Source organism: Mytilus californianus, unplaced genomic scaffold, assembly GCF_021869535.1.
Source record: "Mytilus californianus isolate M0D057914Y unplaced genomic scaffold, xbMytCali1.0.p SCAF_9, whole genome shotgun sequence".
Taxonomy (NCBI): domain Eukaryota; kingdom Metazoa; phylum Mollusca; class Bivalvia; order Mytilida; family Mytilidae; genus Mytilus; species Mytilus californianus.
The window spans coordinates 8601171-8625903 of NW_026262745.1; the positions used below are offsets into that span (position 1 = coordinate 8601171).

Here is a 24733-nt window from a genome sequence, read left to right on the forward strand (position 1 = left end):
TTCTTTGTAAAGAAGAAATGGGTTAAGCGAAAGGCAGATGATGTTTTCAACCCTAAAGAGGATAAAGACTGAGGAACAGGCTGTCCAACAAAATTACAAATTGTCTTGTTACTATATCTCTAGAAGGAACAGAGAGTACAGAAATAAATATTTCTGAAGCTGTTCAGCAATGGAAGGCCCAGAAGAACATGAGGATTTTTCTTGAACTATATATACATTTTGACTTATTTAATTGACTGTGATATAACTGCTTTTTGTGTTTAAAATGAATTTATTTCAAATATATATTCTTATTCTTTATCATGTATATTAATACTGTGCATTATTGCATATAATGATTTATGACCAATTGCTTTAGATCACAATAGTTCGCTCAAATAGTTTTACGCGCCCTTGAAATTTTGCGTCTTAAAAAATTTCTGGGGAGAACACTGATGTACATTTCACAATTATTCCATACACCAAATATAGTTGACCTACTGCTTATAGTATTTGAGATACGGACTTGACCAATGTAACTTTAGCCTTGATCACTGATCCATGAAATGAGGTCAAGGTCAGGTGAACCCTACCTGACAGACATGTTGACCTTGCAAGGAATCCATATACTGAATTTAGTTATCCTATTACTCATTATAAGAGAGTATTTCACTTTTCAAATAAAAAATACTTTTTTTCAAGCAGTCACTGAACCATGAAAATAGGGTCAAGGACAATGGACATATGAGAAGCATCCAGGTCTTCTAGCTTCTGAAATATTAAGCTTTATACAAATAGTTTACACCATTGCCGCCGCTGCCAGATTGCAATACCTATGTCTTGCATTCAACGACTTTTGTGGCAGGCGAGACAAAAAACTGTTCATTGCACCCAAATGGACAGTAGGTAGATTTCACCATCCTCAACATTTCTGCCAATGTCAGAATTTCTCTATCTATAGAGGTTGTCAAGATAATAGACAAAACTTGCATTTTACCTATGTGTTAGCTATGTGGGTTTGCTGGCTGGATCATGGGACAAATTTTTAAAACTATATACCCCAATGATGATTGTTGCCTGGTTAATTTTCAATTGGCCTGGTAATTTCAAAGAAGAAAAGTGAAATGTGTGAAGTAAAAGGCTGTTAAACAGCAATTGTTTACATGTATAATAGCTACTGAATATACAGAGATATTTCATATAGAATAACCCACAAACATGCATAAACTAAAACACATGTATGTTCTATAACTGTTCATGTGAGAATCAAGTTCATAATCTGTCTCAGCCTAAAGTGATTCAGACTGTCCACTGTCTGTTTCACAAGGTTTTGTGTCATATAGTTTGGGCATTTGTTAGTTATTTAAATTCCTATGAATATATTTTGACAAATGTGTGTTGCTAAGTTTCCATTTAATACCCTTAATATTGTTTTTCAATCGTTTCAATATTTATACCCTCACCATCTTCCGCTGATTCTTGTCTTCTTCTAGATTTGTTTGACTTCTTTTTTGTACTGTTGGAAAGCTGTAAAATACCAGCAAAAACATGAATTTATATAATGACAAAGTTTACTATGTACTAGAAGTATATCAAATAACTCAGTTTGACCACATAAATAACCATATTTTATCAAAAGCTGTTCTATTTTTTCAGAAGCTCAGTTGTTTTAAAAGTCAATATATATCTAAATGCATGTAGCAGTTTATTCTATTCTATTTTGAAATTAGATGATCAGTTTTTCAGTTTCTCTCTAGAAATCTGTATTTTATCTAATAACATGACTAAACAATTATCCAATCGACAGAAAAGCCCAATAGTGGTAAATGAGGTATTAAAAAATAAGATTTGTCCATAGTACACGGATGCCCCACTCGCACTATCATTTATATGTTCAGTGGACCGTGGAATTGGGGTCAAAAATTTTGCATTAAAATTAGAAAGATCATCTCATAGGGAACAGGTGTACTAAGTTTCAAGTTGATTGGACTTCAACTTCATCAAAAACTACCTTGACCAAAAACTTTAACCTGAAGTGGGACAGACGGACAAACGGACGAACGAACGGACGCACAGACCAAAAAACATAATGCCGCTAGGTGGGGCATAAAAATTGTGAATAAAATCATTAAGTGGTTGTAGAGGATAGCTATTCCCCATACCCATTATTTATTTTATTATTAATTTTTTCAATCAAAATTAACTTTAGTTTGGACCTTTGTCACTTAAATCTGAACTTGAAAAAACTGGACCAGACAGTTGGACAAAGGAATAAATAGATGGACCTTTGGTGAGGTGATGATACATTGTAGATTGCCACAAGAAGACATCCAGTTCTTAACAGCCATTAGTACTGCAGTATACTTACAATGTAGTTAATTAAAAAAAAAAACAACCATGTGCTGGCTGTTAATTAATCATGAAAACCCTCTACTATTGTGAACATTTTGTTTCTCTTCCATGCATGGTTTCTTGGATTATGGATTAGGAATTATGACTTTGCATACAGTAAACCAGTATAAATATTTCTTTTTCATTTTGGATGATTTAATATTTTAATATGATAATAATACTTCTGTGTAATGTAAAACATTGTACATGAAAGTGTTCCTAGTTAAATCAGAGATTTATGGGATATCCTTCAATTGTCATTATGTTAATAATAAAGAATAACAAACAATTTTATTTTACCTTCTTTTACTGTAGATTGATTGTTTGATTTTTGGTGTTTTAACGCCTCTTTCAGCACTACTGGCTACTTTGTCATGTTTGTGGAGGCAAGTTTTTATTGATGGAGGAAGTTGGAGTGCCTGGAGAAAACCACTGACCTTTGTCAGAAAAACTGAAAAATTTAGATTGGAGTCAAGCGCACCTGCCACGTGTGGGGTTCAAACTCACAACCTCAGTATTGACAGGCTAGTGGTACAGTAATTGAACTACTCAGACCACTACGTCACCGCAGCTTCTTTGTATTGTTGATAATTACTGAGAATTCACTGAACTATGACAACATATCAGCAATTTTTAAGCTCTGGTGTCTATCTTATTTGATCTTGTACTTCATCTGGTTGAATTGTATTACATATCATTGTTTTATTTGTTTCTACCACTAGCCACTGATCTCATAAATTAGTTAAACACACTGCCACAAATTAAAAATTTCAAATGTTAGTAATAATTACTTAATATATAGCGTTCTCACTTAGACGAGTCCATTAGTCCTGGACTCATAAATATATATGTTGACTATTCATTTTCTGAACTGGTGAGTCAAAAGAAACTTTAAGAATGTACTATTTTTTTTTAGCAAAAGTTAAAAAATCGACCAAAATTTGCAGCAATTTCCTTGCTCTTTTTCTCATGGAGACTTACATAACATATGAGCAGCGTCAGGTAGAAATCAACCTTATGCAAATGAATATCAATACATCTGTTAATCTATTTTGGGTTGAAAACATCTCCATTGAAAGTCTTTAACTGTTTAACAATTGAGATGTTATAAGAACCCTACAAAACAGACCAACATTTATCTTTTATTTTGTATTTGAATGTTCCAAAATCAATCAAAGTCTTTTACATGTACATGTATAGATGCACTTGCATAAGGTTGATTTCTATCTGATGCAGCTCATATTATATAACAATCACATTATTTTTCTTCTCACTGTTTGACTAACCATGGCTGTAAATAGTGAGTCCAGTCCCTGGATTAACCAATAAAAATTCTTTGTGAGAACCATGAGAATTGTCACTGGTTAGCAGCATTTCTATTTTAGCCTTAAATTGCTCATAGAATGTACGTTAATTATCATTTCTTCTTGTCATCTATGGATATTGTTTCATGTAACAAAAAAAGTTATTTGCCTTAAGTTGTTAACCTCTGAATGCTGTTTCTTGTAAGGTTGCTGTATCTTTGACACTTTCTCCACAATCTTTTTTAATCAATAATGTGCATAGTTTTACATACAAATTTATATATAGTGTCACAACTAACACAATTTTTGACATTATGTTAATTGTAACTTTACCATATTTACAACAAAACATACTGTATGAAGAGCTGAATCCAAGTCTTTATACTGAAACCATCCCAATTTGGATCCCATCTTTTGAAACATGGCAGAGACATCCAGTTCATCTTTTGGTTCCATTCTACTTGAAACAGCAAAATCTTTTACTACTGTTCAGTTAACTTTTTTTGTACTCATTCAGTTAAACCTGAAAAAGAGTTTGGCATCATAATATCAAGTACTGTTTCAACTCACATTAATCATAACAGAGATTTGGGTACATGTCAATGACACCTATTGACAAAAAAAAAAACAACCAAAACACATCTAGATGTTACATCTACAACAAAATGTAGGGTAATACAATATGTACAGTCATTGTGACAGTTCTAAATCATCCAAGTCTAAAAATTACGACTAAATTTAATAGATCTGCCATCAACACCCTATTCCCAAAATGACCACTAAAGATTAAGATATAACAAAAGACACTCAATAATTAGGCTCAAAACTTGGGACACACATATAAAACTAGGTTTTTTTTAAGATCTCAACCCTGACTTTGATCAGTGGACTTTAAAGGGACTCAATAAAAATCAGTACAGGAAAAGCACTTAAAAAATATGCCATTTAACTCTCTATGTTATTTCAGGCCAAAAACAAAATTAAAATTGTTTGTTGCCTACCTACCCACCTAAAAAGAATTCTTCTCGAAAAAATCTATGGCACAAATCTTTTCAAATTTTGTTTATAAAGATTTTTTCCTGCTCTAGAGTTGTTTTGTTGCCTAAAACATATAACTTATGTTGGCCAAAAAATAAATAAAATCCCTACCTAACTACTCAACCATATGAGGCATGAGTAGGCAACATCAAACAAATAATTTTTTCAGGGTGGCCTCATCAGCAATTTGAATTACTTTATTGGCAAATATACTGTCCCAATCTTTAGTTTAAACATTCAATAGGCCTCTATAGCCTGCTTGTGCTGTGCAGATAAAAAAATCACTAGAAGTAACTTTTGTTTCGAGCCTTAGTTAGGTGGAAATAAAACAGACTCAAAAGATGAAGGAACACTGACAGATGTGACCATCACCAAAGGAAATCCTGAAGACACTACACAGAAAACCAAAGGTGGACTGAACCAAACAAACCCCACTGAGAATTGAACTCATCCATTACATAAACAAAGTTGATGTTGCCCTTATAAAACCAACTAGAAATTGGGGATCAAGTCATTTTGCCTGAAGTGTTTGCTCTGGAGCCAATTCTTTGTATTGCCAAAAGATATATTTCCTTGTTGCTGTCACATTGCAATGAGACTAGCAAGTTGCAAAACAACACATACAATGCATGTTTACATAAAACCTCTGTACACCAAATCAGGACTATGACAGTTTGAAGCTGTTTTTTTTAATTTATTCATATCTTGAACTATCATAGACTATACATCTTTCTTCTTAAAATAATCTAACCAATAAGTAAAAGACGTTGTGACTATTTGACATAGGTGTAAAACAACAGTGACTATTTGGCATAGGTGTAAAATAACAAAGTGACTATTTGGCATAGGTGTAAAATAACAGACTATTTGGCATAGGTGTAAAATAACAAAGTGACTATTTGGCATAGGTGTAAAATAACAAAGTGACTATTTGGCATAGGTGTAAAATAACAAATTGACTATTTGGCATAGGTGTAAAATAACAGACTATTTGGCATAGGTGTAAAATAACAAAGTGACTTTTTGGCATAGGTGTAAAATAACAGACTATTTGGCATAGGTGTAAAATAACAAAGTGACTATTTGGCATAGGTGTAAAAGAACAAAGTGACTATTTGGCATAGGTGTAAAATAACAAAGTGACTATTTGGCATAGGTGTAAAATAACAAAGTGACTATTTGGCATAGGTGTAAAATAACAGACTATTTGGCATAGGTGTAAAATAACAAAGTGACTATTTGGCATAGGTGTAAAATAACAAAGTGACTACTTGGCATAGGTGTAAAATAACAAAGTGACTATTTGGCATAGGTGTAAAATAACAAAGTGACTATTTGGCACAGGTGTAAAATAACAAAGTTGAAATAAAATTTGGTCATTGTGAACAAGCCAATAAACATAGATACACATTCCACATTTATTATGTATCCGTCCTAAGACAAGTTTATGTAATCCAGTGGTTTCTGTCAGTCAGATTTGCATTTCCTGCATTGTTGTCATTCAACTGTTAATAATATCAATACATATATGCTTTCTTTTTTTGAATTGTTTCACATTTTGTCATACTTTGGCCGATTACAGCTTACTATATCGAATCCGTTTTACTGATCATTTAAGGCCGTACAGTGACATGCAATTGTTTACATCTTAGTCCTGTATTTATGGATAGTACTCTCAGTCTCTCATTGGCAATTCTGACATCATACCACAATTTTTAGTATATAAAATAGTTTCTGAAAAACCAAATGTAGCATAAATGGTAGAAGGGTCTATTTGGTTCTACATACTATGGTTCTGGATACATGTCGGAGATAAGACTCATTTCACAAAAACTAACAACATTCTTCAAAATATTACAAAGGAAACTTTAGACTGAGCAACACCCACTTTACAAAAAAATGAAGGGTTGATTTCAGGTGCTTTAGAAAGGTAAGCAGATCCTGTTCCACATGTGACACTAGTCTTATTGCTCTGGTAAGTGATAAATCTCACTCTGTGATGTTTGTATTGAGGGAAATAGGACATTATTGATTGTAGGACTTTTAGAACATATCTGAGAGCATAAGTAAGATTTCCCCAAACTTGTATTGAGGATATATCTGACTTCCAAATAGTATGATTGATTGTTGGGTGTTTAATGTCTTTAGCAGCACATTTAGTTATAAAATGGCAGTCAGTTTTGATTTTTATTTTGTACTGGAGTAATGGGAGAGAACCATTACATTGTGGGTAGTGGATGGTGGAAGACATGGTTTTGGGACAAGAAAGAAAACTTGTGTTTTAATTCTTACTGCAGTCTTTTAAAGAGCATATTGTGTTATATTTGGTTGACATCTACATTCTACACCCATCTATTACTGGCGGAGATTTCAAATTCACATTTTAAAGATAATAATCGTGTTTTCACATTTTCAAATTAGCCTCGTGTAACAAAGTCATCCATCAAAGATTTCAATCTAATATCCACAAACACTCATTTTCTGTTAGAATTGCTAAAACCTGGAACAAACTACCAGATAAAATCACTAAAGCCCCATCCATAAATACCTTCAAAAAACGATTAGACAAATATTGGTCTGACGAAGAGATCTATTACAATGATTATAGAGCAGAAATATCCGGAAGTCACGGACAAAATAGTATTAGAAATAACTTAAATTATGGAACCTTAGGGATCCTGTACAGGAAATCAACTCTAAGTAAGTAATATATTATCCATAATCGTTAGTAGTTAATATTATTGATTTTATTTCTGTTTGTTTTGGTTTTTTTTAGTGTCCACCATTTTGTAAATAATGTGCTTTTAAAATTTTTGAATAACTTGTTCAAGTGTGTCCCTAATATTATATAAAACTACTGTTTCCTTGCAATAATAGTATGTATGACTGAGCATAAACTTGAAAAATATCTGAAAAGGGAGTATGTTCCTCCGACAGGTCCTGCTACATTGACCCCTGTAGTTATGACAGACAGTTAGGCTAGATACCTGGAACAGCAGTGTATAACCCTGTTTGAAAAAAGTATTAAATGGTGGTATAAACCTGGCCAATCTTCATCTCCAAGTCGCTTTCGAGATGTTTCAGCAATAAAAAAATAAGAGGTAAGTAAATATTTCTTTATATATGATTAGACTTAGAAAATGTCACAGTCTGCAGAGCCATGTAAAGATTAAAATTTTCTTATTTTTTATCAGTAGATTGAAGTCTCTAAATATACCCCATATCTATTATGCCAAATGATCGATAAAAAATAGATGTGAAAAAAAAAGAAAATTAATGTATTGTTTTGCTTCAAAATATTATAATAATGCTGTACTGCATTTAATAATACATTTTTTACATTTATCATACATGTCATATGACTTATCAAGATAATCAATTCCACTACAGATACGTTTGTATGTTTAATTAGATAATTTGATTAAGCTAAGTGATAAAATTGGTGTCTAAGTGATTGACAAAGGTGTGTGTCTAATAATAAACCAATCAACTTGTTATTTAATTTAATCATTTCAAAACAAGACTGTCACCATTTCGTTTGCTTATGTTATTTTATGAAGATCATGTGGCAGTTGCTTCCTATGACCGGCCGAACAAAAAGAAACAAAAAGAACAAAGTAGTCTTGTTTTGACACGGGTACTGACATCGTAAAACATCTATCGTACATGTGACCATATTATTTCCAGAAGTACAATCTTCTTTTTTTTTTCAAATAAAACCTAAAAATGGATATAATATTATGAGGGTTAAAAATGAAGAAGTAATGCATTCTTATTTCCTTAAAATCAGGATTTTAAAAAGTTCCATCTACATAACCTTTTTAAACATTTTTTTTTAATAAAACATCATCGCCATAAAAGTGCATTAACCAGTTTACTTTTAAAGTTATAAAAGGTATATAAATGAAAATATATACAACAAAATCTCTTTTAATATGAAATAAAAGTATGGCCGAAAAGACTTTTATTACATGGCCAAATTGGTATATGGCTGAAACCTTTTATCGGAAATGTCTTGTTTCCCTAAAGGTCTTGTCTGCATGAAAAATAATCTTGCCTCCAAAATTGGACATTGGGATAATATCGCTCATGTCTCATTAGGTATGTATGTTCGGGTTGATACCTCCGTTATTCAGAGCTCCCCTCGAAAGTTGCGGAGGGTACAGTGGTATCCATGAACACTCCCTAACAGGATCAATGGAGAGGTGTCACTAACATATGTACAACCCACCACCAAGGATAAATCCCCAACCCAACACCACGAGAGTGCTACGACACCGGGAGATCTGTTATTATGGTGGAGGAAGCCGAAGTACTCGGAGAGAACCACCGAGCAACTCGGCGGGAACAGACAAACCGAAGAGATATCTGAAGATTGATCTCCTGGTCAAAGTCAGGGGTCACTTCAACCAACCAAGGCCCCCAAAGTACCAATTCTAGTTTAAACTCCTGTATGGGTACCAGAGATGTGTACGGGAGGGTAAAAATTACTCTTCTAATGTACTGAAATTTCCAGCACCCCGAGTCAGGATTGAACCTGGGACCTTCAGCACTATAGCCATCGGTCTTAACCACTAGACCACCAACCCACACAAAGGACTTGTGACACAACTTTTTCTGATCGTAGCACCAAATATATAATGTTGAGACCAAATGTTTTATGGGGGGAATTCTGTGTCCGGAGCGATTTTCTTGAGTAAACGACGCGTTTTGGGCTAGAAATTAAATGATTTAATTCGCCTACTTTTTTACCAGACTTTTTCGTCTGAGAATAATTTGTCCCGGACTTCATGAATTTAGCTCATTTAGAAATTACACTTTTACCTTAATCATGTGTATCACTATTTGTTTATTTATTTTGACCGGAAATGAATTCTAATTTCCCGCCGTACTCTCTAAACAAAAAAAAAAAAGAAAGGAGGATATAGTAATTAGATACTAGAATCTTCGTGATGACAACATATAACTCAATATAAAATATTTAATATAATTGACGTAAAATACTGTCAATAGCATTCATATCTTCAAAATTTAGATAATTTTTAAATCATTGACAACCGGAAATAAACATTATAAATTCAGACACCTGAATTATGACGGTGAGTTGAAATAGTCTTAATTTACCAAATCCCCCTCACACAGAAGTTTTGGACCCATTTGCAGTTACGTTTTTTTATATTTATCGTTCATTAACTTGTAAATGCCGTAAAAATTATTTTTGCCATACATTATACTTATAAGCAGATCATATGATTCACTCTCTGAATCTGCCTCAGAAATTTATGCTCCAAAGCTCGAGTGTGACCTATAGCCGGTAAACAGGTTTGTTGTTAATGCAGTACATTATTAGAAGTAAAACAAAACGCAATCTTTGATATTTTCATTTCTTTATCAGAGATCACAAAGGTGTTGTGTCAGTGTGATCTCAACCTCGTCACATTCATTGATATCTAATTTGAACAGTTGAACAAATAATAATATATTAACAATTAAAAAAAAAAAACAGCAGTGTTTTGGGATTTTCATTTCTAATCACCTGTTGAATGCAAATTTCAGTCATTTATATGAAAACTTCATCATGGGCAAGAAAAAAATTATTTATTTAATACTTCATTGTAATTTGTAGGACATTCAATGTTGGTATAAGACTAAGTTATATAACACTTAATCCTTCAAAGCAGTATGTCTGCTGCTTTTGTTACAAGTTATAGAACAAACGTCGTCAACAGTTGTAATGGGAAGTAAGGGATATTTTTTTAAATCAGGAAACATAAAACTTTTGATTACCGCAGGAATAAAACAGAAGAATTCCTGAATGAAAAAAACATTGTAGATTTGGGAAAGATGTCAGAATAGCATTTAACTTTCTGGGTGAAATGGTATTTCTATTGCAGTTTTACTACATTTTCTTCTAAATCAGCAAAAAATAATATTAATTCAAGTTGTAAGTTGAACCAAAAAATAAACTATAGTTGAGCTGACACTTGTCTGTAAAAATAGACCAAAAAACAAGGGTTAAAATTTATGATGAGGAGAAATTGATTTGCAGATATGTCCCAATGAGGTGAGAGAGTGATCCGGCAGCGGCAGTGTTAACTACCTTCTTAAAAGCTTAATATTTCAGAAGGTAGAAGACCTGGATGCTTCATACTTTGTACATGTATATAGATGCCTTATGATATGAAGTTTCCATCTGTCATATGTCCAATGTCCTTGACCTCATTTTCATGGTTCAGTGACTACTTGAAAAAAAAGTTAACATTTTTTGTAATGTTAATTTCTCTCTTATTATGAGTAATAGGATAACTATATTTGGTATGTATGTACCGTACCTTGCAAGGTCTTCATGCCTGTCAGACAGTTTTCACTTGACCTCGACCTCATTTCATGGATCAGTGAACAAGGTTAAGTTTTCGTGGTCAAGTCCATATCTCAGATACATGAACTATAAGCAATAGATCTACTATATTTGGTGTATGTAATGATTGTAAGGTGTACATGTCCAACTGGCAGGTTTCATCTGACCTTGACCTCATTTTCATGGTCCAGTGGTTAAAGTTAAGTTTTTGTGTTTTGGTCTGTTTTTCTTATACTGTATGCAATAGGTCAACTACATGTAAATTTGGTGTATGGAAATATTTTACAATGTACATGTCAGTCTGGCAGGTTTTTATTTTTGACCGTGACCTCATTTTCATGGTTCATTGCATTGCTCAATGTTAAGTTTTTTTGTTTTGTTTTGTCGCAGAAAGCTCGACATAGGGATAGTGGTCCGGCAGCGGCGTTAGCTAACTTCTTAAAAGCTTTATATTTTAGAAGGTGAAAGACCTGGATGCTTCATACTTTGTGTATAGATGCCTTATGTTACGAAGTTTCCATCTGCCACATGTCCATTGTCCTTGACCTCATTTTCATGGTTCAGTGACTACTTGAAAAAAAAAGTTAAGATTTTTTGTAATGTTAATTTCTCTCTTATTATGAGTAATAGGATATCTATATTTGGTATGTGTGTACTTTGCAAGGTCCTCATGCCCGTCAGACAGTTTTCACTTGACCTTGACCTCGTTTCATGGATCAGTGAACAAGGTTAAGTTTTGGTGGTCAAGTCTATATCTCAGATACTAGAAGCAATAGGTCTAGCATACTCGGTGTATGGAAGAACTAAGGTGTACATGTCCAACTGGCAGGTGTCATCTGACCTTAACCCCATTTTCATGGTTCAGTGGTTATAGTTAAGTTTTTGTGTTTTGGTCTGTTTTTCTTATACTGTATGCAATAGGTCAACTACATGTAAATTTGGTGTATGGAAATATTTTACAATGTACATGTCAGTCTGGCAGGTTTTTATTTTTGACCGTGACCTCATTTTCATGGTTCATTGCATTGCTCAATGTTAAGTTTTTTTGTTTTGGTCTGTTTTTGTCAAGCCTGCGACTTTTGTCGCAGAAAGCTCGACATAGGGATAGTGGTCCGGCAGCGGTGGCTACGGCGGCAGCGGCGTTAGCTAACTTCTTAAAAGCTTTATATTTTAGAAGGTGAAAGACCTGGATGCTTCATACTTTGTGTATAGATGCCTTATGTTACGAAGTTTCCATCTGCCACATGTCCATTGTCCTTGACCTCATTTTCATGGTTCAGTGACTACTTGAAAAAAAAAGTTAAGATTTTTTGTAATGTTAATTTCTCTCTTATTATGAGTAATAGGATATCTATATTTGGTATGTGCGTACTTTGCAAGGTCCTCATGCCCGTCAGACAGTTTTCACTTGACCTTGACCTCGTTTCATGGATCAGTGAACAAGGTTAAGTTTTGGTGGTCAAGTCTATATCTCAGATACTAGAAGCAATAGGTCTAGCATACTCGGTGTATGGAAGAACTAAGGTGTACATGTCCAACTGGCAGGTGTCATCTGACCTTAACCTCATTTTCATGGTTCAGTGGTTATAGTTAAGTTTTTGTGTTTTGGTCTGTTTTTCTTATACTGTATGCAATAGGTCTACTATATTTGGTGTATGGAATGATTGTAAGGTGTACATGTCTAGCTGGCAGGTGTCTTTTGACCTTGACCTCATTTTCATGGTTGATTGGTCAATGTTTAGTTTTCTTGGTTAAGTTTGTATCTTAGAAACTATAAGCAATAGGTCAGCTATATTTAGTGTATTGAATGATTGTAAGGTGTACATGTATTTCTTGTTTGGTTTATATGACCTTGACCTCATTTTCTTGGATCATGTTAAGTTTATGTGATAGTTGTAGTAAAGCTAAAACTTTATATTTAGGACTATCAACAAAATATCAATTATTAGTAAAGAAGGCGAGACATTTCAGTGTGTGCACTATTGTTCTAATACTTTATGCAAAAGGTCAACTATATTTGGTGTATGGAAATATTTTACGATGTACATGTCCGTCTGGCAGATTTTATTTGACCTTGATCTCATTTTCATGGTTCATTGCTCAGTGTTAAGTTTTTGTGTTTTGGTCTGTTTTTCTTAAACTTTAAGCAATAGGCCAACTATATTTGGTGTATGGAATGATTGTAAGGTGTATATGTCTGTCTGGCAGGTATCATCTGACCTTCACCTCATTTTTATGCATGGTTTATTGGTCAATGTTCAGTTTTCCTGGCTAACTTTGTTTCTTAAATACTATAAAGAGTATAAGCAATAGGTCAACTATATTTGATGCATGGAATGATTTTAAGGTGTACATCTTCTTATATCTATGTCTGTCTGGCAAGGTTCATCTGACCTTGACCTCATTTTCATGGTTCATTGGTCTATATGAAATTTCCATGGTTTGGTCTGTTTTTCCTACTATAAGCAATAAGTCATCTATATTCGGTGTATGGAATGATTGTATTAAAGGTGTACATGTATTTCCGGCTTGGTTTATCTGACCTTGACCTCATTTTCTTGTATCATAAATGTTAGTGTGATACTTGTAGTAAAACTTTATATTTAGGACTATCAACATAAAATTAATGGTTAGTATAGTAGGCGGACATTTCAGCGTGTGCACTCTTGTTTATTAAAATTAGAGATTTTACTGAAATGGACTTGCTTTTTAAGTCAACATTACACTTTTACACTGACAGCAGCAATCGCAGGCGGGACACAGGGTTCCGTGGAACCCCTTATGAATTTTTCAATATATTGAATGAACTTAAAATTTTTCATCACACATTTCTCCAATAATTCTGAACAGAATTTTTCATATTTGGTTAGCAGCTCAACAGTGATTTTTTTATCTGTCAGACACCTGCTTCCTGTTTTCCTATACTTTGAATTAAAAGTGAGGGTAGGCTTAACACAACATTTTTGTTTACAGGAGTTGTCAAAATGATATATAATTCTGTTTATGACAGGAATTTTAGATTTATTTGTTCAATGTTTTATTGTAATTTATGTATGATTTTGTGTAGGAATAGTTTATTTAATTGAAGCTCTGAATGCCAGATCTCATCCCCACTCTCCTTTTTTGCAAAACTCTTAGACATATTCATACATTGTCATAAATTAAATGTTACCATAGTAATATGTCTTCACTATTCCCCATCCCTCGTCAGGTTTTGGTGAACTCTCCTTCCTAGAATTTTCCATAATGGTTAACCAAATTAAAAATTAGTCTGAACAAACAGAAATTTTGTTTGTTTATGACATTTATATAATTACCTTTTTAAAATGTTTTTTGAATTGATCAGCTATTCCTGGGAAAGCAAAGATGATATAAGGAGTGGTACTATACTATACAGCAAAATGCTGTTACATACACAGGATATTAGATAACACATGAAATTTCTTAGAAGTTTTGCTCATATTTTCTGAAGCAGTTCATTTAACCTGGATATTACTAATGTATTTGATTTTATAGTTGAACTGATCTAGGTTGGAAAATTCAATATTCTATAATACTGACATCATGTAAGAATGGAATGTTAATACTTTATAACTAAGAACCTATTGTACTATTTGTGTAGTAAAGTATGACAAATATATTGGAATTCAAAACAGTTAACTAGATCCGACATGTTTGAAATGGAATAGCTTTACTCTTTGACGAATTTTTTAGTTTTTGTTGTAATATCGATAAAAAGAGACGTTACATTGTTACTGTCTAATTGGTACTGAGTTGAGATTTTTTATCTTTAAGGATCAGAAAGTCGCACACGTTATTGATCTGCAGTAACAAGTTATCCACCAGCGTTACAACTAATCGCTGTAGGAGGTAATACCATTACATTATATTGTTTATTGATTTCTAAGCTAATCAGATCAATTCATTGGGTTTTGTGTTTTCACTATTTTCATTTGCTAAAAAATTTATCAATGACGTCATTTTAATGGATTGAAAGAGACAAAATCGTGTTTGATGTAGGAATAAGAATTGAATTTATTACTTCTAATGCATATTGAATAATTGTGACGAAATCAGACTTTCAGGCCATTGGAATTGGATTTTGTTCATGTAGTTGATTTATGTAGAGTTTTCAAGTACAATTGATCAATAGGGAGGTCCCATGATAATTTAAATTCTGCTGCAGGCTTTTAACATGTTATATATAAACTATAAGGCAAGTTTTGTTTTCAATAATGTGTTATATAAGCATGAACTTGCATTTTTAGAGTAAACTGTAACCAAATGTTAAATTATGGATTATATTTTTGTTAACCTTAAAAAACAATGAATGGTAAGACATCATAAAGGAATGTTCTTAAGCTTACATGACCCTAAAGGCCCAGTGTTTACTTTTACCATAACTTTTTTTGTATCTATCAGCTAGCTGGAATGGTAAGCAGTTCATGCTCCACTAATGGCATCCATTATGATGCTTATGACAAATAAAAAATCACATTTGAGGTAATAAGGACCAGGTTGTGGCTGCACTAATTGGAACATATCAGAGTTCATCTATTACAAAGATATTCCAAAACAAGTCGAACAACTCTTGATGGAATCCTTCAAACATTTGAATGAATTGCCTCAACTTTACCATTTGAAACCCAAAATACCAACAGAACACAATTTTTTTGGTCAAATTTTAATTTCATGCTTTGTGAAAAGGAATGATTTTATATTGTCTGAATCTCGATAATGTTCTATTAAACTCAAAAAGAGATTTAAATGTGCTGAACACCCACTGTCTTGATAATATTAAGTATCTTTTTAGCCAATATCACATGACTATAGTATAGGCCATTTTCAGATTTGTCAGACAGTGGTTTTCTATTTTCTAATAGTTTGAAGTTAGTTTTAATACCAATGTCCAATTAATATGATTTGTAGTTGTTTTTTGACTTGTATGAAGGGACTTGTAACTGGTTATACGTGTAGTACATTTTTAAATAACTTCATAGTAATGATAGTATTGAGCTGATCATGCGAGTAATACTTAGATCTGCTGTTCAACCACTTCCTGTGAGTCAACAGTTTGAACAAGACAGGTATACATGTTCTTTGTAGTATACTGTCGGACATATTTCATGTTGTCTTATATCAATTTCATATTTATATGATCATATTAAGTTTTTAGAATGAAGTAAATTCCTCAGTTATTGTACAGGATAAATCACAATATTCTGTAAGTGGAATGGTTGTGAGGGGTAACTGTCTGTCTGATGTATTTATATGACCTTAACCTCGATTTCATGCTCTTGTAAGTCCATTCTATCAGTTTCTTTGTATTGCCATCAATTTGTCTGTAGGCTGATGTTAAACCATTTAAATTACATCATTTCCTCTAAAATCGCAAGAACAACTTCATTAAACTTTGCAGGAATTTTAATCAAAAGACTGATAATAATAAGTCTAATCTCAATCTGCTGAAAAACATTGCTGCCTAAGGCAATCTTTGAATATGATTGGTAAAATTGATAAAACATCATCTCTTCTGAAACTTTATCTTTATTCCGTATGAGATTCATCATACGAAAAACATTTCCAAACAAACTCATCTATTATTGATCAGGTGGAAAATATGACAGCATTAATAATATTGGTAGGCCAAGCAAAGCAGTCACTGAAATTCACAGGAAAATTATTATTTAATCATCTTTTGTCAATCTCATTGGTCATTTTAAAAATTATTCTGCTATAAAATTATAAATACAAGGAAAATCTTTTGAAACTTTTGTGGATTGATGTAAACATAATCATCTGTTTTAACAATGTAACAATTTGTAACTGGGAATGCAGAAAACAAATGAATATGTAAAATTTTATTCAGGTATACTGAGCCAAGTAGTTAAATATATAAATTCAAAATAAGGATGAAGTTCAAGATTACGAAATTTGTTGTTGAAGTTTGCAACTTCCATTGGCCAATATTACAGAGATATAAAGGACGATGCTATCCCACCAGCTCCATACTTTAGAACCTGATGGACTTAATGAAAAAGACGAGAAAAGATACAGGAAAGATAAAGAACAATTAATTATATAGCATCGTCCTTTATATCTCTGTAATATTGGCCAATGGACGTTGCAAACTTCAACAACAAAATGAATTTATTTATCAGGCAGCAAAATTTAATGAACAATGAGCTGCAAAAGTTTCTTATCAGCATCTGATTTCACCTGAGATGCACGCTCGATGAAGCTAGTTTGTCTAGGGAAATATTGTATTTATTTTTTATCGCATTGTAAATATTTTTAACATTTTAATATTTACATACTATATAGTGTGTTAAAATTACATTGTTAGGCAATTTATATATATGAATATACATGTATATATTTAGACTTGTGAATATACATGTATATATTTTGATAATCAATATGTGGTTTCGTAAAGTTATCTGGTCAAAGTAATGTTGGCCTATCATGCCTATATTTTGTCAGTCTATTAAAGAATCATTAGAGAAACAGATCCCATCACAGAATCTCTTTTGTTTAAATACAAATCAATGCATTTTAAATTTGTAAATTAAAATCAAACGGAGTAATATTGAATCTCACTCTATATTGTGAGACAGTTAAAACTCATACAATTTACCAACATTATATAAGTGTATTTCCCAAGTGTCATTATCAAAGATATTTTATGAGACACCAGAGAAAAGAAAATATCTTGTCATTATTTATCATTTTAAACAAAGTATTGTCTTAATAATATAAAAATAAGAAGATGTGGTATGATTGCCAATGTGACAACAATCCACCAGAGACCAAAATGACGTAGTTGTAAGCTATTATTGGTCAACTAACAGCCTTGAACAATTATCAAAAGCGATACATAGAGTAAGGTATAAAAGGCACGGAAATGACTAAATGTAATACAATTCAAAGGAAAAACCAAAGGTAAATAGATATAAGAAGATGTGGTATGAGTGCCAATGAGACAACTCTCCATCCAAGTCAAAATTGTCTTTTATTTATACCATAATTTACAATTGCAGTCACATTCATATCATGCATAATAAACACTCCAAGTTTTAACTAAGGAATAGAAATATGGTCATGTGGACTTTTCCTATTTGGCAGTAAAAGTCATGCTAAAGAACGGCATTCAATTGGCTCTGGGAGATGTATAAATACAAAGTCTGATCCGTATGAGGACTTCAAATTGATGTCTTGTGTCAGGAGAGTGGCATGCTCTCAACACTTTAAAGAACTCTTGCAACAATCCTCGGGGGATCAATAAGTTGCCATTTGCCAGTTGCAAGGTTAAATTTATGTCCTTATACAACACAAACCTATTTTCTATTGACAGTCAAACTTCTCACCATCCATTCTAGTTATCTCATGGCCACTGATGTTTGTTCTTATTCCTATTTATTGAAATATTTGCAACTGGACATTTAATAAAAAACAAACAATCGATTATTCATATAATTCATCGATTTTGAATTTAAGTAACATGTAATAGTTTAAGATAAATGCTATGAATAATAATGTGTGTCTACATGATAACATAATGTAAACAAGCATTTCATTGACTTTTTACAATATCAAATGATATTTTATGTCTTTTTCACAGCTTAATTTCCTAGACATTATTATAATGTCCCAAAACCGCTTTTAGTCATTATTTGTGTTGATTTTCTGTCATACTTTGTCTGATGTTAAACAAATTGTGGTCATTCTGGTAGACATTATTGATCCAGGTATGGCAGAGTCTGTATGTATTCTGATTGATCACATGGTCTTCTCATTCCTATTCTGCGTCATGTAATTTTTTTTTTTATTTTGAATAGTTGCAAAGCATTGATTTATAGGACAATAGAGCCATCACCTGGTCAGTTCATTCTTAATACTTTCTAATCTGTTATCTATTATGGTAATTAATTCATCTTTTAGTTTTTATTGAAATCGATTTGAATTAAAGGATGATTGATGATTGTTGTTTGCTTAATGTCCAGTGGCAAATGTTTCTTGCATCAAGAGATATGGGATAGTATGATAGTACATAACCATTGGCATCATGAGGTCTGCACATTACAATTGTCAACACTAGACATGTGTCTATATTGTGTGTTCGTAATACTCCTTCAGTCTGTAGTTCCCTAAGGAGATAAAAGAATAAGCCCTATTTTCAGGTCTCAATTATTTTTTACATTCCTGATTTTATTTTATACAATATCTTTCCTTTAGAGTAAATAAAGCATTTTCTATTCCAGCTGACTTAATACCAGTGGCTTATAATTTCACAGTTCACATGGAATGATTTGTCAAGCATCAAATATCAGCTATAAAATAAAAATAATCATGTTAATAGTTTCTAAGGTAGAAAATCCTTAACTTAATGTACATGTATTAAAAATACTAAAATATATAAAAGCTTTAATTATTAATTGGAAAATACTAGATTATAAAAAAAATCTTTAATTATACATTAAAAATACTTATATTACTGTTTCCAGCTTTAATAAGTCCATTGTTTTTTTTTTTAGTTTGAATTGTATGACGCCTTTTATATCATAGTATACTGTATATATTTTGCTCATTTTTGGAGGCCGTAGAGTGTCATATAGTTGTTTACACCCTCATCCTTTGGACTCAGGTAAATAGTTGTCACATTGGCATCATACCAAATTTCTTTATATTTATAACTTAGAAAATGAAGATGAAGAATGTTATTTTCTTAATTAATGGTCTCCATGTACATGCAGTTGTTAAGAAATATTTAATTTTTTGTAAACGATTCTTGTTGCAGCTAATAAGAGCCAGAAATTACGCCTAAAATGTTTTTTATTAATCATTCTCTTACAAACTTACAATATAGCTATGTGCCCAAAGCTCAAATGACCTCCTGGTTGGTTTTAATCAAGAATTGATTTTGTGGTCAATGGAAATGTATGTAATTTATGCATGGTTTCATTAAGGTAAGGAATTGCAGCTATGGACTTTATAGTCACATTGATGCCTATATTTTGACAAAATTTTAATAAGTTACGTTTTTGACATTTAACAAGTTTAATGAATTAAGAATAGGATAAAATGATAGTAATTGAATAAATTTCCTATTATTGTGAGTATGAATATAAATTGTGTTATGCTTATGTGAGGAACTATTTTTTGTAGGTTTATTTACAATTCTAATTAATATAAATGTCAAAATTTCAGAACTTCATTCCCCTTCCAATGCCACTCCTCTTTACATGGAATAGTGGACTACTTTGTGGGAGTTATTTATTCAAATCAAAGCTAAAAGAAATAATTATTACTGAACACGGAATCCAGAAATCAAAGTTTGGGAAAGTGTTTTAGCTAAAATGTTTAGGTTATATCTCATTTAAGATTTTTTTATTCATTTTGAAGTTGGCCAGTTGTTGACAGTATTATTAATATTCACTCTATAATTTCCAACTATTTGAATGTTTGTTTTGTTTTAAAATTCATCATTATGTTGACTTCAATAAGAAATCCTGTTGGGTTGAAAAGGGTGGTTCTTAACTTCTATGGGCAGTTGTATTTCATTTATCATGTTTATAATTATAGAGAGTATTTGTTTGAAATGTAAGTAAACAATAGGATAGTCTCTTTACTACGAACATGTTTTACATAAATTCTTCTCAATTAAGAAACATGAAATCCTCCAATGTCATTGGTTTTAAGCACTTGATTATATATACATGTATTCTAAATGCTAAAAAAACTAAGGAATCATGAAATTTATACTAGTTGAATTTTGGTGTTCAAAGAATGTTTGTGATTGGTTGTAACACATGTATCATAATTTGTTTTATGCAGATTCATACTTTAAAATGGGAAAATGCAGCCATTTAGAGAAGAAATGAAATAATACAATACAAAAGTTTATATATTATGAATTGGTTATAAAAAATGAATAAAAAGTTATATATGAATAAGATAACAAAACATGTGTCTTGCCAAAGGGTAGAAAACAATCCATCCATATCATCATTTTAATGCAGCATATTTTTATACATATACAATTATCTTTCAAAAAGTTTACACATTAGGAAAAACATATATTTCATAGGTGTCAAACAGTGTCAATTCTGCTGCTAATTTGAGAGCTCATGGAACATTTATATTTTCGTAAAGTTTAGAAGTATCCTTCCAAATACCAGTCTCTTGGAGAGGCATCAAATCTACAACTTATTTTAGAACACCTGAAAAATCTCCCAGTGATTTCTCCCTTTTTATGCAAAACCAATGTTTCTAGGTTATAACTTGATTTTTCCTTGCTTCATAATGGATCAAAAATTGTGCACATGGAAATAGAGAAGCTGAAAAATCCTATTGATTTTGTGATGAATATGTGAAAGTTCAAGGTTGCTATTTCTTAAAACAGGCGTAAAAAATAAAACTTATGTGATGGAAGATGTAAGGAGTGGGAAAATCCTATGTATTAAAATGTCAATATGTCAAAAGTCAAGGTCGCAACTGCTAAAACACACTGAACATTTAGAAATTTATTATGAACATTTGTATACCAGAGGGATATCCATCTTGTTTACAATTATCTTAATTTGACTATTTATGCAGTTGTTCGTCCTAAACAAAATGGACTATTTATTATCAAAACATTGCTTGTTAACAAGCAATTTGGTGCCTGAATTACAAAAGGGCACTACAAAAAGGTCCTGCTGATCTTGGAGTTCACTTTTTTGTAGGGAAAATATTAAGAACCGTAAATAAAAGTTTAAGGTTCTATTCTCACTGTAAGATAACAATTCTTCTAATACCATTTGGAAAAATATAAATCAGCAAACTAATGGTTCCCAGGTGATTATTTTTCTTTGCTACAGGTAAAATACTTCATACATTTTATTAATACCCATAGAATACATGGTTAGCTTTGGTTCTCAGCAACACAGATTAATATATTGTTAAGGAGATAAAGTTGATATGCACCATAATTGAATTGAATACAAATTGATTTTTTGAATGTGATTACTTAACAAATAATTTGAGATGATTCCAGTAGATATATATGAGACAAATGCACAATGTCAAAACAAAGAACCCATCATGAACTCTGAGGATAAATTTACACCAACTTACAAAACCCTAGTGCAAAAGACTGCATTGATTATAGAGTAAAATCATTTTATTAAATATATATATGTAGGACTCAAATCTATGGTGGGTTCCAGATCTATGGCAGCTTCCTAATCTATGGTAAATATGACGTCATGCCATCCCAGATCTATGGCAGATTTGTTAAAATCCTAATCTATGGCAAGTTTTGTAATTTCCTAATCTATGGCGGATTTTTGTTGTTTCCAAATCTATGGCAGATTGTGTGCAAATGTAGAGCAAGGCAGTACATATACAGTCACTAACATGACTAACTTGTCTTAAATAAGTTGAAATGTACGACAACGGGAGCATGTCTATAAACATTTGTGAAATAAAAATTCCATAATGGTCAATCAAAGCGTGATGTCAACCATAAAAAAGTGAAGAAGTGATATACCATAATACAGAAATCGGGATTAAAATTATCTTCCCTGGAAAAATAAGCATATCCTAATCTGTGCATGGTACCTGTTTAATCCATAAATTTAAACAACTAGAAAAATGGAAGTCCCTTAACAAACAAGAAAGCAGTTTTTTTTATAAAATACAATTTAAACAGTTTGACTTTTTACATAATATTTATTTCAGCGTTAATCAATTTTTTTTAACTGGTGACGATTTAAGTCAAGGTGGTATCCTGTAATTTCATTTTCTCACTTTAAATACTTTGCCAGTCGTAGACGCTAAAATATTTACTATAACTCCATTCCCAAAATATCCACTACTAAAAACAGCTGTGCCTTTCTTGATCGCGGGATTCCGACGGTACAACAATGAGTGTCCCTCCTATGGATAAAACATCACATCTTCATTTAAACCATCGGCAAATTGTTCTAGAGGGAAAGCGGAAAGTGTTTTCCTGAGTATTTTAAACTCAGGACTTCAGGAAAGTTTGGAGAGCCCACATTTTTACTGTCGGCGACGACTTATATGGCGTTATTTTATTGTGACGTTATATGTTACTCTTTTTCCCGGAAAATTACGTAATTCCTAAATCTGCCATAGATTTGGAGAAAACAAAAATCTGCCATAGATTTGATTTTTTTGGCGTTTGTAACGTCATATTTGCCATAGATTAGGAATCGGCCATAGATTTGGAACCCGCCATAGATTTGAGTCCTACATATATAATTATATTGATATGAAAAAACAAAATATGATGATCAGATGATCACTGAAACATCTGGTTTCTGGCATTGGTTTGGAACAGTAAATCTAAATTCAGAAATTATTATTTTTGTCGAGCCTGCGACTTTTGTCGCAGAAAGCTCGACATAGGGATAGTGATCCGTCGGCGGCAGCAGCGGCGTTAGCTAACTTCTTAAAAGCTTTATATTTTAGAAGATGGAAGACCTGGATGCTTCATACTTTGTATATAGATGCCTCATGTTGCGAAGTTTCCATCAGTCACATGTCCAATGTCCTTGACCTCATTTTCATGGTTTAGCGACTACTTGAAAAAAAAGTTCAGATTTTTTGGAATGTTAAATTCTCTCTTATTATAAGTAATAGGATAACTATATTTGGTATGTGCGTACCTTGCAAGGTCCTCATGCCCGTCAGATAGTTTTCACTTGACCTCGACCTCATTTCATGGATCAGTGAACAAGGTTAAGTTTTCGTGGTCAAGTCCATATCTGAGATACTATAAGCAATAGGTCTACTATATTTGGTGTATGTAATGATAGTAAGGGGTACATGTCTAACTGGCAGATGTCATCTGACCTTGACCTCATTTTCATGGTTCAGTGGTCATAGTTTAGTTTTTGTGTTTTGGTCTGTTTTTCTTATACTGTATGCAATAGGTCAACTGTATTTGGTGTATGGAAATATTGTACGATGTTCATGTCAGTCTGGCAAGTTTTATTTGACCTTGACCTCATTTTCACGGTTCATTGCTCAATGTTAAGTTTTTGTGTTTTGGTTTGTTTTTCTAATACTGTATGCAGTAGGTCAACTATATTTAGTGTATGGAAATATTTTACGATGTACATGTCAGTCTGGCATGTTTTATTTGACCTTGACCTCATTTTCAAGGTTCATTGTTAAATGTTAAGTTTTTGTGTTTTGGTCTGTTTTCCTAATACTGTATGCAGTAGGTCAACTATATTTAGTGTATGGAAATATTTTACGATGTACATGTCAGTCTGGCATGTTTTATTTGACCTTGACCTCATTTTCAAGGTTCATTGTTAAATGTTAAGTTTTTGTGTTTTGGTCTGTTTTCCTAATACTGTATGCAGTAGGTCAACCAGGGATGGGGTAATCGTAATCTGTAATCGTAATCGATTGTAATTGATTACATGTTTCACAGTAATCTGTAATCGAAGACATTTTCGATTACACGTAATCGTAATTTAATCGATTACAGCAAAAATTAGGATGTAATCATTGATTACTTTCGATTACATTTCGATTACTTTTAGTGAAATAGTTTGATGAAATTAAACCTATTTTAAATGAAAATATATATGCATTCATCACTTTATAGTACAGATAAAATAGAAAGTATTTAGACTTCAGAGCATAT

At 32.2% G+C, this 24733-nt stretch overlaps 2 protein-coding genes across 2 annotated transcripts in view; one reads left to right on the forward strand and one right to left on the reverse strand.

The window, feature by feature from the left end:
- Positions 1-4196, reverse strand: part of LOC127715773 (germ cell nuclear acidic protein-like) — a 35284-nt gene extending 31088 nt beyond the window's left edge. The window contains exons 1-2 of the mRNA XM_052221919.1: positions 4029-4196; positions 1443-1506 (exon numbers count right to left, since the gene is read on the reverse strand). Of these exons, the coding sequence (XP_052077879.1) occupies positions 1443-1506; positions 4029-4130 (166 nt within the window). The 5' untranslated portion in view covers positions 4131-4196. The remainder of the gene's footprint in view (positions 1-1442; positions 1507-4028) is intronic.
- A 5581-nt stretch (positions 4197-9777) lies between these two features.
- The window catches only part of LOC127716606 (protein Fe65 homolog), a 109422-nt gene continuing 94466 nt past the window's right edge, over positions 9778-24733 (forward strand). The window contains exons 1-2 of the mRNA XM_052222849.1: positions 9778-9811; positions 14866-14940. The gene's annotated coding sequence lies outside the window, so the exon portion shown is untranslated. The remainder of the gene's footprint in view (positions 9812-14865; positions 14941-24733) is intronic.